This window comes from Nicotiana tomentosiformis, chromosome 8, assembly GCF_000390325.3.
Source record: "Nicotiana tomentosiformis chromosome 8, ASM39032v3, whole genome shotgun sequence".
NCBI classification, from domain to species: Eukaryota; Viridiplantae; Streptophyta; class Magnoliopsida; order Solanales; family Solanaceae; genus Nicotiana; species Nicotiana tomentosiformis.
In genome coordinates, this window is record NC_090819.1 from 17,649,651 (window position 1) to 17,661,006 (window position 11,356).

The 11,356-nt window shown below is 42.5% G+C and overlaps 1 protein-coding gene across 1 annotated transcript; it reads right to left on the bottom strand.

Annotated features, from left to right (window-relative positions):
• Positions 1 to 4,079: 4,079 nt before the first annotated feature.
• LOC138897125 (uncharacterized) lies at positions 4,080 to 5,348 on the bottom strand. Its single transcript, XM_070183083.1, has 2 exons — positions 4,792 to 5,348; positions 4,080 to 4,554 (listed from the first exon to the last, which is right to left on the bottom strand). The coding sequence occupies exons 1-2, from the start codon at positions 5,346 to 5,348 to the stop codon at positions 4,080 to 4,082; spliced, it is 1,032 nt and encodes a 343-aa protein (XP_070039184.1).
• Positions 5,349 to 11,356: the final 6,008 nt, after the last annotated feature.

Sequence of the window (11,356 nt, forward strand, 5' to 3'; positions counted from 1 at the left end):
CTCCAAACCATAATCCGGACACGCTCCTAAGTCCAAAATCACTTAACAGTGCTAACGGAACCATCAAAATGCAAATTTGGGGTCGTTTACACATAAGTCAACATCCTGTCAACTTTTTCAACTTAAGCTTTCCATTATGAGACTAAGTGTCTCAACTCATTCTGAAATCTCTTCGGACCCGAACCAACTAACCCGATAAGTCATATAAAAGCTATACAGCACAAAAAGGAGCAATAAATGGGGGAACGAGGCTACAACTCTCGAAACGACCGGCTGGATCGTTACATCCTCCCCCTCTTAAATAAATGTTCATTCTCGAATTGGTCTAGAAACATACCTGGAGTCTCAAATAGGCGTGTATATATGCTCTGCATCTCCTGCTCGGTCTCCTAAGTAGCCTCCTCCATGGGCTGACCTCTCCACTGCACCTTCACTAAAGTTATATCATTTGACCTCAACTTCCGAACCTGCCGACCCAAAATGGCCACCGACTCCACATCGTAAGTCAAATCACCATCCAACTGAACCGTGTTGAAATACAAAACATGTGACGGATCACCAACATACTTCCGTAGCATAAAAACATGAAATACTGGATGCACACCCGACAAACTAGGTTGAAAGGTAAGCTCATAAGCCACCTCCCCAATCCTCCGAAGCACCTCAAATGGACCAATGTACCGAGGGCTCAACTTTCTCTTCTTTCCAAACCTCATAACACCCTTCATGGGTGAAACATTCAGCAGGACCTTCTCCCCAACCATGTAAGCAACATAACGGACCTTCCTGTCGGCATAACTCTTATGTCTGAACAGCGTCGTATGAAACCGCTCCTTAATCAATTTAACCTTGTCAAATGCATCTTCAACCAAGTCAGTACCCAATAGCCTAGCCTCCCCCAGCTCGAACCAACCCACCAGAGATCTGCACTGTCTCCCATACAAAGCCTCATACGGAGCCATCTGAATGCTCGACTGGTAGCTATTTTTGTAGGCAAACTCCGCGAGTGGCAGAAACTGATCCAAAGAAACCCAAAATCAATGACACAAGCGCATAGCATGTCCTCCAATATCTGAGTAGTGCGCTCGGACTGTCCATCCGTCTAAGGGTGAAATGTTGTGCTTAACTCAACTTGAGTGCCCAACTCTCATTGTACTGCTCTCCTGAATTATGATGTAAACTACGTGCCTCGATCTGAAATGATGGACACTGGCACACCGTGAAGGCGGACAATCTCTCAGATGTAAATCTCACCCAACCGCTCCGAAGAATAGGTAGTACCAACAAGAATGAAGTGCGCGGACTTGGTCAGCCGATCCACAATCACCCAAATAGCATCGAACTTCCTTGAAGTTCGTGGGAGCCCAACTATGAAATCCATGGTGATCCGCTCCCACTTCCACTTTGGAATCTCTAACCTCTGAAGCAATTCACCCGGTCTCTGATGCTCATATTTCACCTACTGACAGTTAAGGCACCGAGCTACAAACCCCACTATGGGTGTGTTTGGTATGAAGGAAAACATTTTCTGGAAAATATTTTTCAATTTTTTCATGTTTGGTTGGTTTAAATATTTTGGAAAATATTTTCCCTATGAACTCATTTTCCTCCAATTGGAGGAAAATATTTTCCTTATCAAGAGAAGGGAAAACATTTTCCAAAACTCCTTCTCAACCTTCCCCACCCTATTCCGCACCCTCACCAACCCACCCCACACCCCCACGCCCACTCACCTAACCCAACCCCAACCCCTCTCTCAGAAAAGGCTTTTGTTTTGTCAAATTTCAGTTTTATTTTCGTCACCACCAACCCTACTGCTGCCCCCCTCCAGCAAAAAAAATTACTTTTTTTTTGTAATTTCAAATTTCTATTTTTTCGTTTTTTTGCACCACCCACCCCCATCCCGCCAAACCCCACTGCCCCCACGCCCGCACAATTTTTTTTTATTTTTTTTTACTTTTTGTTTTGTAACTTTTTATTTTTTAATTTTAAATTTCTGTTTTTTCGTTTTTCTGCACCCCCACCCCCACCCAAAAAACCCCTCCCCGCAAAAAAAAAGTTTTTTTTTTACTTTTTTTTTTTTTTCTGCACACCCTCCCCCCTACCCTTCCCCCCTCCCCTCCCCAGGAAAAAAAAATATTTTTTTATATATTTTCAATTTTAGTTTTTTCATCTTTCGGTTTACATGTTCGAAATTTTACAAGTTCCAAAGTTATGAGTTCGGAGGTTTATGTATTTGGAAGTTTACGCGTACCAAACACCGAAAAATGAATAAGATTACTACTTGTTTTTTAAGAAAACATTTTCTTGAAAAATATTTTCCGTTATACCAAACACACCCTATATTCATCTTCATTCTCCTCTACCAATAGTGCTGCCTCAAGTACTGATACATCTTCGCGGCACTCGGATGAATGGAATATCGCGAACTGTGGGCCTCCTCAAGAATCAACTTATGTAGCCCATCCACATTGGGCACACAAATCTGACCCTGCATCCTCAATACCCCATCATGCCCAATAGTCACATCTCTGGCATCACCGTGTTGAATCGTGTCCTTAAGGACAAGCAAATGGAGATCATCATACTAGCGCTCTCTGATGCGATCATATAAGGAAGACCGAGAAACCATACAAGCTAGAACCCGGCTGGGCTCCGAAATATCCAGTCTCAGGAACTGGTTGGCCAAAGCCTGAACATTAACTGCAAGTGCTCTCTCTCCCACGGGAATGAATGCAAGACTATCCATACTCACCGCCTTTCTACTCAAGGCATCGGCCACCACATTGGCCTTCCCGGGATGATACAGAATGGTGATATCATAGTCCTTTAGCAGCTCCAACCATCTCCCCTGCCTCAAATTTAGATCCTTCTGTTTGAACAAGTGTTGGAGGCTCCAATGATCCATAAACACCTCACAAGACACACCGTAGATATAATGTCTCCAAATCTTCAATGCATGAACGATGGCAGCTAACTCCAAATCATGAACAGGTTAGTTCTTCTCATAAGGCTTCAACTGGCGCGAAGCATAAGCAATCACTCTACCCTCCTACATCAAGACACACCCAATATCGATCCGAGAAGCATCACAATATACTGTAAAAGAGCCTGAAGCTGAAGGCAAAATTAGAACTGGAGCTGTAGTCAAGGCAGTCTTGAGCTTTTGAAAGCTCTCTTCACACTCATCTGACCACCTAAAAGGAGCACCATTTTGGGTCAATTTGGTCAAGGGCGATGCAATAGACGAGAAACCCTCCAGAAGCGATGATAATAACTGGCCAAGCCAAGAAAGCTTCGAATCTCTATAGCTGAGGACGGTCTGGGCCAACTCGAAACCGCCTCTATCTTCTTCGGTTCCACCTGAATACCCTCACTGGACACCACGTGCCTAAAGAATGCCACTAAACTAAGCCAAAACTCACACTTGGAGAACTTGGCATAAAGCTTCTCCTCCCTCAACCATTACAACACAATCCTCAAATGTTGGGCATGATTTTCCTGGCTACGAGAGAACACCGGGATATCATCAATGAACACTATGACAAATGAGTCGAGATAAGGCTAAAATACATTGTTCGTCAGATACATGAACGCTACTGGGTATTGGTCAGCCCAAAAGACATCACTAGGAACTCATAATGACCATAACGGGTCCTAAATGTTGTCTTTAGAATATCCGAGTCCTGAATCTTCAACTGGTGATACCCAGACCTCAAATCAATCTTGGAGAACACCCTCGCTCCTTAAAGCTGGTCAAATAGATCATCAATACGCGGCAAAGGATACTTGTTATTGATTGTAACTTTGTTCAACTGCCTATAATCAATGCACATCCTCATAGTGCCATCCTTCTTCTTCATAAACAGAACTGGTGCACCCTAAGGTGACATACTAGGCCTAATAAACCTCTTATCAAGGAGTTCCTAAAGCTTCTCCTTCAATTCTTTCAACTCAGTTGGTTCCATACGATACGGTGAGATAGAAATGGGCTAAGTACCCGGTACCAAGTCAATACCGAAGTCAATGTCCCTGTCGGGCGGCATGCCCGGCAGATCTACAGGAAATACATCCATAAACTACCGCACCACCGAAACATAATCAATAGTGGGAGCATCAGCACTAACATCCCTCACATAGGCCAGATAAGATAAACAAACTTTCCCAACCATCCGATGGGCCTTCAAATATGAAATCACTCTGCTCGGAACATAGTTTAGAGAACCTCTCCACTCAATCCTTTTCAATCCAAGCATCGCCAACGTCACGGTCATAGTGTGACAATCTAGAACCGCATGACAGGGAGACAACCAATCCATATCCAAAATCATGTCAAAGTCCACCATACTAAGCAGTAGAAGATCAACTCTGGTCTCCAATCTAATAGTCACCACACACGATCGATATACACGGTCCACAACAATACTATCGCCCAAGGGCATAGAGACATGAACAGGTGAATCTAAGGGCTCACGGGGCAGATCCAAATGATGAGCAAAGTATGATGACACATATGAATAAGTGGAACCAGGGTCAAATAATACAAAGGCATCCCTGTGGCAAACTGAGACAATACATGTGATCACTACATCTGAAGCAACAACATCTGGTCTGGCAAGAATAGCATAGAATCTGGCCTGACCGCCACCTGATCGGCCTCCCCCTCTAGGGTGACCTCTAGCTGACTGGGCCCCACCCCGAGCTGGCTGAGTAGGTGGTGAAGTAATGGGTGCTGAAGTCGTAGGCTGACTCCTCTACTGAGTTGGACCTCTCATAAGGCGGGGTCAATACCTCTTGATATGACCCATATCTCCACACTCGAAACAACCCATCTCTATGAATGGCGGTGGGGACTGAAGGGAGCCCCGAGCACCAGAATACCCGCTAGAAGAACCGGGTGCCGATGAGCCCTGAACTGAAGGTGCATGGGACGAACACTGAGCTGGAAGGGAACTGAGAGATGACTGGACCTGATGTGTACTGTATGAACCATGGTCGGATGATGCACCACGGTGAACTAGATGAGCCGTCTGAGCATGCCCATAAGGACGACCCCCGCCGTGGTGGAACTGACCTCCAGAAGCAACACCACTAAAACCTCCTGACCAACGAGGCCTCTTGGCCTCCCTCTCACCCCGCTCCTGATTGTGGACCATCTCTATCTGCCGAGCAATGTCGACTACCTCATCAAAAGTAGCACCAGATACCCTCTCCCGAGTCATAAGCAACTGCAGCTGATATGTGAGGTCATCAATGAACCTTATGATCCTTTCCCTATCAGTGGGAACCAACCAAATTGCATGATGATCCAACTTAGAATACCGTATATCGTACTGCGTCACAGACATGCCATCCTGACGAAGCTGCTCAAACTATCTGCGCAGCTCCTCTCTGCGAGACTATGGCACAAACTTCTCTAAGAAGAGAATGAAAAACTCCTGCCATGTAAGTGGTGCTGCACTGACCGGCCTGCGCCTCTCATAAGCCTCCCACCATCTGAAGGCAGCCTCAAAAAACTAAAAAGTAGTGAACGAGACCCCACTGGTCTCTAGAATACCTGATGTCCGAAGCATTCGCTCGCACTTATCCAAAAAGCCCTAAGCATCCTCTGACTCAGCACCGCCAAATGATGGAGGTCGAAGTCTCTCAAATCTCTTAAGTCTCCTCTGCTCATCACTAGCCATAACGGGGACTACCGGGGCCTGAGCAGCTGCAGCCGGCTATGCTGGTAGTGCCCCCAGGGTCTGGAGTCCCTGTATCACCTACTCGTCTATACAGGCGGGGGAAGTCTAAGCACCTCCCCCGACCTGAGAAGTGGTTGTTGTGTCCGGAACAAAGACCACCTGAGCAAGACTGGTACACACGGTCAGAATCTGAGCTAAGGCCTCCTGAAGGCCTGGAATCACGATGGATAGAGCTGGTGCCTGAGCTGTCCCCAGTGGCTCAACTATATCTGGTACTTGCTCCTGAGCTGGAGCGACTGGTGGGTCTGCAGGTGCTGCTCTAGCTGCTGTACGAGCCGCACCCCTACTCCTACCGCGACCTCTGCCGCGACCTCGGCCTCTCGCGACCCTAGCTGGTGGTACTGGTGGTTGTCCATCTTGCCTAGTAGTATGTGTTCTCACCATCTGTGAGAGAATAGATAATAGAAGTTTAGTTACCGGAAGAAACAAATCCGCACGACAAGAATACAAGAATGTGAAATTTCCTAAGGGTTCGGCAGCCTCTCGAAGATAAGTACAGACGTCTCTGTACCGATCCGTAAGACTCTACTAAACATGCTCAAGACTCATGAAACCTATGTAACCTAGGCTCTGATACCAACTTGTCACGACCCAACACCAACCGTCGTGATGGAGCCTATCGTGAAACTAGGCAAAACAATTACTCAACTATTCTAACATAACCAAAAACTTTTAAAAAAACGTACAGAAGCAGCTAATATTTAAGAAAAACTTTTGAAAACAAAAATAAATACGCAACCCAATACAATCTCTCCTAAAATCAAGGTGTCACCGAGTACATGAGCATCTATAATGGAAGATAGTCTAATACAATGTCTAAAGAGTAGAAATTGAAATACAAGTAAAGATAACGAAGGAGGGTCAAGGTCTGCGAACATCATGCAGCTATCTCGATAGTCTCCTGAGATCCTGACTCCATACTTAGCAGCCGCCGTAACTGGAAGCACCTGGATCTGCACATGAGGTGCAGGGTGTAGCGCGAGTACAACCAACTCATTAAGTAATAAATTCAAACTTTGGACTAAAAGTAGTGACGAACTCAACCGGCACAGTTTAATATAGAAGTAACAGTGTAGAAACGTAGGCATGCTTTCAAGTTCAACAGATAAACTCAAAACAGTAAAATAGATCAAATCTGAATGATAAGAAGAATATAACTTCTCTACTCCTAAATGCCATGTTGTATGTGATGCACCATGATAATATCCTCATGTTCTCACACTCTCAATTTCTCAATCACTCAGTACTGTATATGGCCAATCAAGCCCAGGGAAGATCCATCCCGAAATATATATATCGACTGACCATCAGTCACCCAGTACTGAGTAGGGCCAATCAAGCCCGTGGGGAAGTCCCATCCTCAGGTATATAATGTTTCGAACAAGATCCAAGTCCAGGGAAGATCCATCCCTCAATATAATCAGTCGCGCTCACTAGGGGTGTGTGCAGACTCCGGAGGGGCTCCTTCAGCCCAAGTGCTATCATAAATCAGTATAACCGATGTGGCGTGCAGTGCGATCCTATAAATGTCACTCACAGAGAGGCCCTCGGCCTCACTCAGTCATCAATCTCTCCAGTCTCTCTCACGGGCTCACCATGTCAATGAAACTAGCCCGAAAAAAATGATATGATGCATTAATAAATAACAACAGAGACTGAGATATGATGTGAAATGAATGAATATGACTGAGTACGAAATATCAATGAAATCAGTAAGATAACAGCAAGAAACGACCACTATGGGTCCCAACAGTACCGGCATATAGCCTAGACATGATCACTAGCATGTTTAATATCTTAATTACTTTAGCACATGATGAAAACACGGACATCAATAAGATAAGTCCACTATACAGTGTCATGGAATGAACCATGCCACAATTCTCATGGTGCACGCCTGCACGCCCGTCACTTGGCATGTGTGTCACCTCAACACCAATTATATAACACATATTTTGGGGTTTCGAACCCTCAGAGCCAAGTTTAGAAGTGTTACTTACCTTAATCCGAGCAAATTCCTACTCCAATTTGCCTTTGCCTCGCACATTGGTCTTCAAATGACCCGAATCTAGCCACAAACAGTACAATACAATCAACACGGGATAAAGGAATCAATTCCACATGTAATTACTAAGTTATGACTCAAAAATCTGAAATTGGTTCAAACCGCCCCCGGGCCCACGTCTCGAAATCCAACAAAACTCACAAAATTCGAAAGCGCATTCAACCACGAGTCCAACCATATAATTTTTATCAAACACCAACACCCAATCGTCACCCAAATCCCCCAAATCAACTCTCCAAATCCCTAGCCTCAAACTCCCAAATTACACCTCAAAAACACCCAAACTAGGTGGAAAATCAATGGGGATACAAATTATTGATCAAAAATAAGCACAAGGGACTTACCTCAAGAATCCCTTCGAAACCCCTCTCAAATATCGCCCTAGTCTGAGCTCAAAATGTTTGAAAATGAAGATAATCACGAACCCTTATGTTTTTAAATTCTGCCCAGCAAAACCGCTTCTGCGATTCACTTGACTGCATCTACGGCCTTTCATGCTTCTGCAGCGCCCAGTCCGCTTATGCGGACATGCTTCTACGACGGGCTGTCCACTTTCTGCGAAGCTGCCTCACCAAGCGCCCATGCGCTTCTGCGATCCCGTACCCACATCTACGGACACGCAAGTGCGGAAAGGACCTCGCACCTGCGATCTCTGCCAGCTTACTTCTTGACCGCTTCTATGGTCCCTTTCTCGCTTCTGCGAGCTCGCATCTGTGGTTCCCAATCTGCAGGTGCGATTACACCAGCAGTTGCAAATCTTCAGCAACTCTTCAACTTCAAACCTCGTTCCGAAAATCATCCGAAATCAACCTGAGGCCCTCGGGACCTCAACCAAACATACCAACAAGTCTTAAAAAATTATACGAACTTAGTCAAACCCTCAAATCTCCTCAAACAACATCAAAACACGAATCGCACATAGATGCAAACCTAATGAACTTTGAATTTCCAAATTTCTACAACCGGTGCCTAAACCTATGAAATCATGTCTGATTGACCCCAATTTTTGCACATAAGTCACAAATGACACCACGGACCTACTCCAACTTCCAGAATTAGAATTCGACCCTGATATCAAAAAGTCCACTCCCGATCAAACTTACAAAAAATTCAACTTTTGCCATTTCAAGCCTAATTCAACTACAGACCTCCAAATCACAATCCAGACATGCTCCTAAGTCCAAAATCACCTAATGGAGCTAACAGAACTATCAAAATGCAAATTCGGGGTTGTTTACACATAAATCAATATCCGATCAACTTTTCCAACTTAAGCTTTCCATTATGAGACTAAGGGTCTCAATTCAATCCGAAATCTCTCCGGACCCGAACCAACTAACCCAATAAGTCATATAATAGCTATATAGCACAAAAAGGAGCAGTAAATGGGGTAATAGAGCCACAACTCTCGAAACGATCGGCCGGGTCGTTACAGAAGCTTATGAAAATTCTTATTGTCGAGTCTATTTTGTTCGAAAGAAAGAATGAATCAACTGTGTTGGAGGAGTATACAGCTAATGTTGAAGATGATAAGACTTGTCTTAATTATCCTTGGGGTAATGTGTCTTATGAGCAGCTTATTACCTCAATGAAACATGCTTTGGATAACAAGGACAAAAATAATCCAACTGAGTATACTGTAGGCAGATTTCCATATCCATTATGTGTTTGGTTCTATGAGCGCTTCCCATATATTCGGGACAAGTATTTAAAAGATGACAACAACCTTGATGTCCCTTAGGTTCCCATATGTTACTTATATATATTTGGGAGAGCCTAAATTTAAAGAACTTCATGCGGATTACTTCAGTAATCATGGTGTAAGTTAATATTCTTTATATTTCCTTTTTTCTGTAGTTTTGTTAATATGTTGAGGTATCAGTTTTATTTTATTTTTCATAATATAATGTTTTCTATTAAACTGAAATATCGAACATTTAGGGTATTGGAGATAATTCCTACCGAAGAGGAATTGAATTCAATCCCTTTAATTGGAAAATTACCATGCAGCCGCAGTCGTTTGAAGTTACTGAATCTGGTTCCTTCAACTGGTTAATCACCACGTAGTAAGAGTCGATCAAAAGAAACCAATCGAACTCTTGTAATTGGAGAATCACCTTGTACCAGAGTCATTCTAAACATTCTACAATGGAGTTTGATGATGAATTAGTTAACACAATATGCCGTGTAAGTTTTTTTTTTTTGTGTTTAATCTGAAGTTTTTCATAATATTTTTTGCTTAATTATAGGATGTTTTATGTGATATTTTGGTTCTGTATTTTACTGAACTTCAGCATTATTTTTTGATCTGAAGTTTTTATTCTGTATTTTATAAAACTACAGCATATTTTATCTGCAGTTTTTGTTCTGTTTGTCATGAACTTTAGCATTCTAGGAGCTGAAGTTTTGTTTTGTGTTTTGTCAAAGTAAAGTATGTTTTGTCTGCAGATTTTGTTTTGTTTTTTGCGAACTTCAGTATTCTTGGAGTTGAAATTATGTTCTGTATTTGTAAAACTACAGCATGTTTTGGCTGAAGTTTTTGTTTTGTATTTTCTGAACTTCAGTATTCTTAGAGCTGAAGTTTTATTCTATAATTGCTGAACTTCAGCATTCTTAGAGCTGAAATTTTGTTCTGTGTTTCTATTTTCTGAAATTGTTGTGTTGTTTCTGTTTCTATACTAGAGGGTAAGGAGGGAGGTTAAAAATCATGCAATAGAAGAAAGATGCATGATTGCGAAAAAAGTTGTTCAAGAGTTTCGAGGATGAGCGATTTGTTATTATGGACGAGGTTGTGAAAAAAGTCAGGGTAGGCTTATTTACAGAGAAGTATTTTTTTTGCTAATGTTATTCTTTTATTCAGAATAATCATTGTTAGTAATTTTTTATAGGAATATTGTGATAACAAGTTTGAAAATTTGTTTGAGATTTTCGACAAGTCAAAAAGAAGAGATGATAGAAATGCAGATTTTGAATTCATGAACTATCGACAATATGATAGATTGAATGACTCCCTCAAACCTCAATCTGATATTAATGCTGGTCATGATGGATTGTATAAAGTCACATATGAAAATGTAAGAGATGAGGAAGCAGCTCTTGAAGACCAAACTCAAGTATTCGAGCAAGTTCTATGTGTTGAACGGCAAGTTGAAGTGGAATGTTCTAGTGTTGATAGACTGAGCAATGTTGTTGGATATGATGAATAATTATCAACTGAAAGTGTAGGAAGAGAGAAAGGTACAGATAATGAAGTTGTCGGTACTGAAGAATATATACCGACTTGTGCTTTGGGTAGTTCTATTGCAAAAGGCAATGTGTTTGCGGATGCAGATGATGAACCTATTGGTACTGAAGAGTACGCACCGAGTGATGTAGGTACTCCTATTGGGAAAGGCAATGTGTTTGCGAAAGCATTAGCTATTTCTCAAGAAATTTTACGTGCAGAGACACAGCAAATTTTCACTACAGGTATAAATATTTTCTATGTTATTATATATATATATATATATATATATATATATATATATATATATATATATATATATAT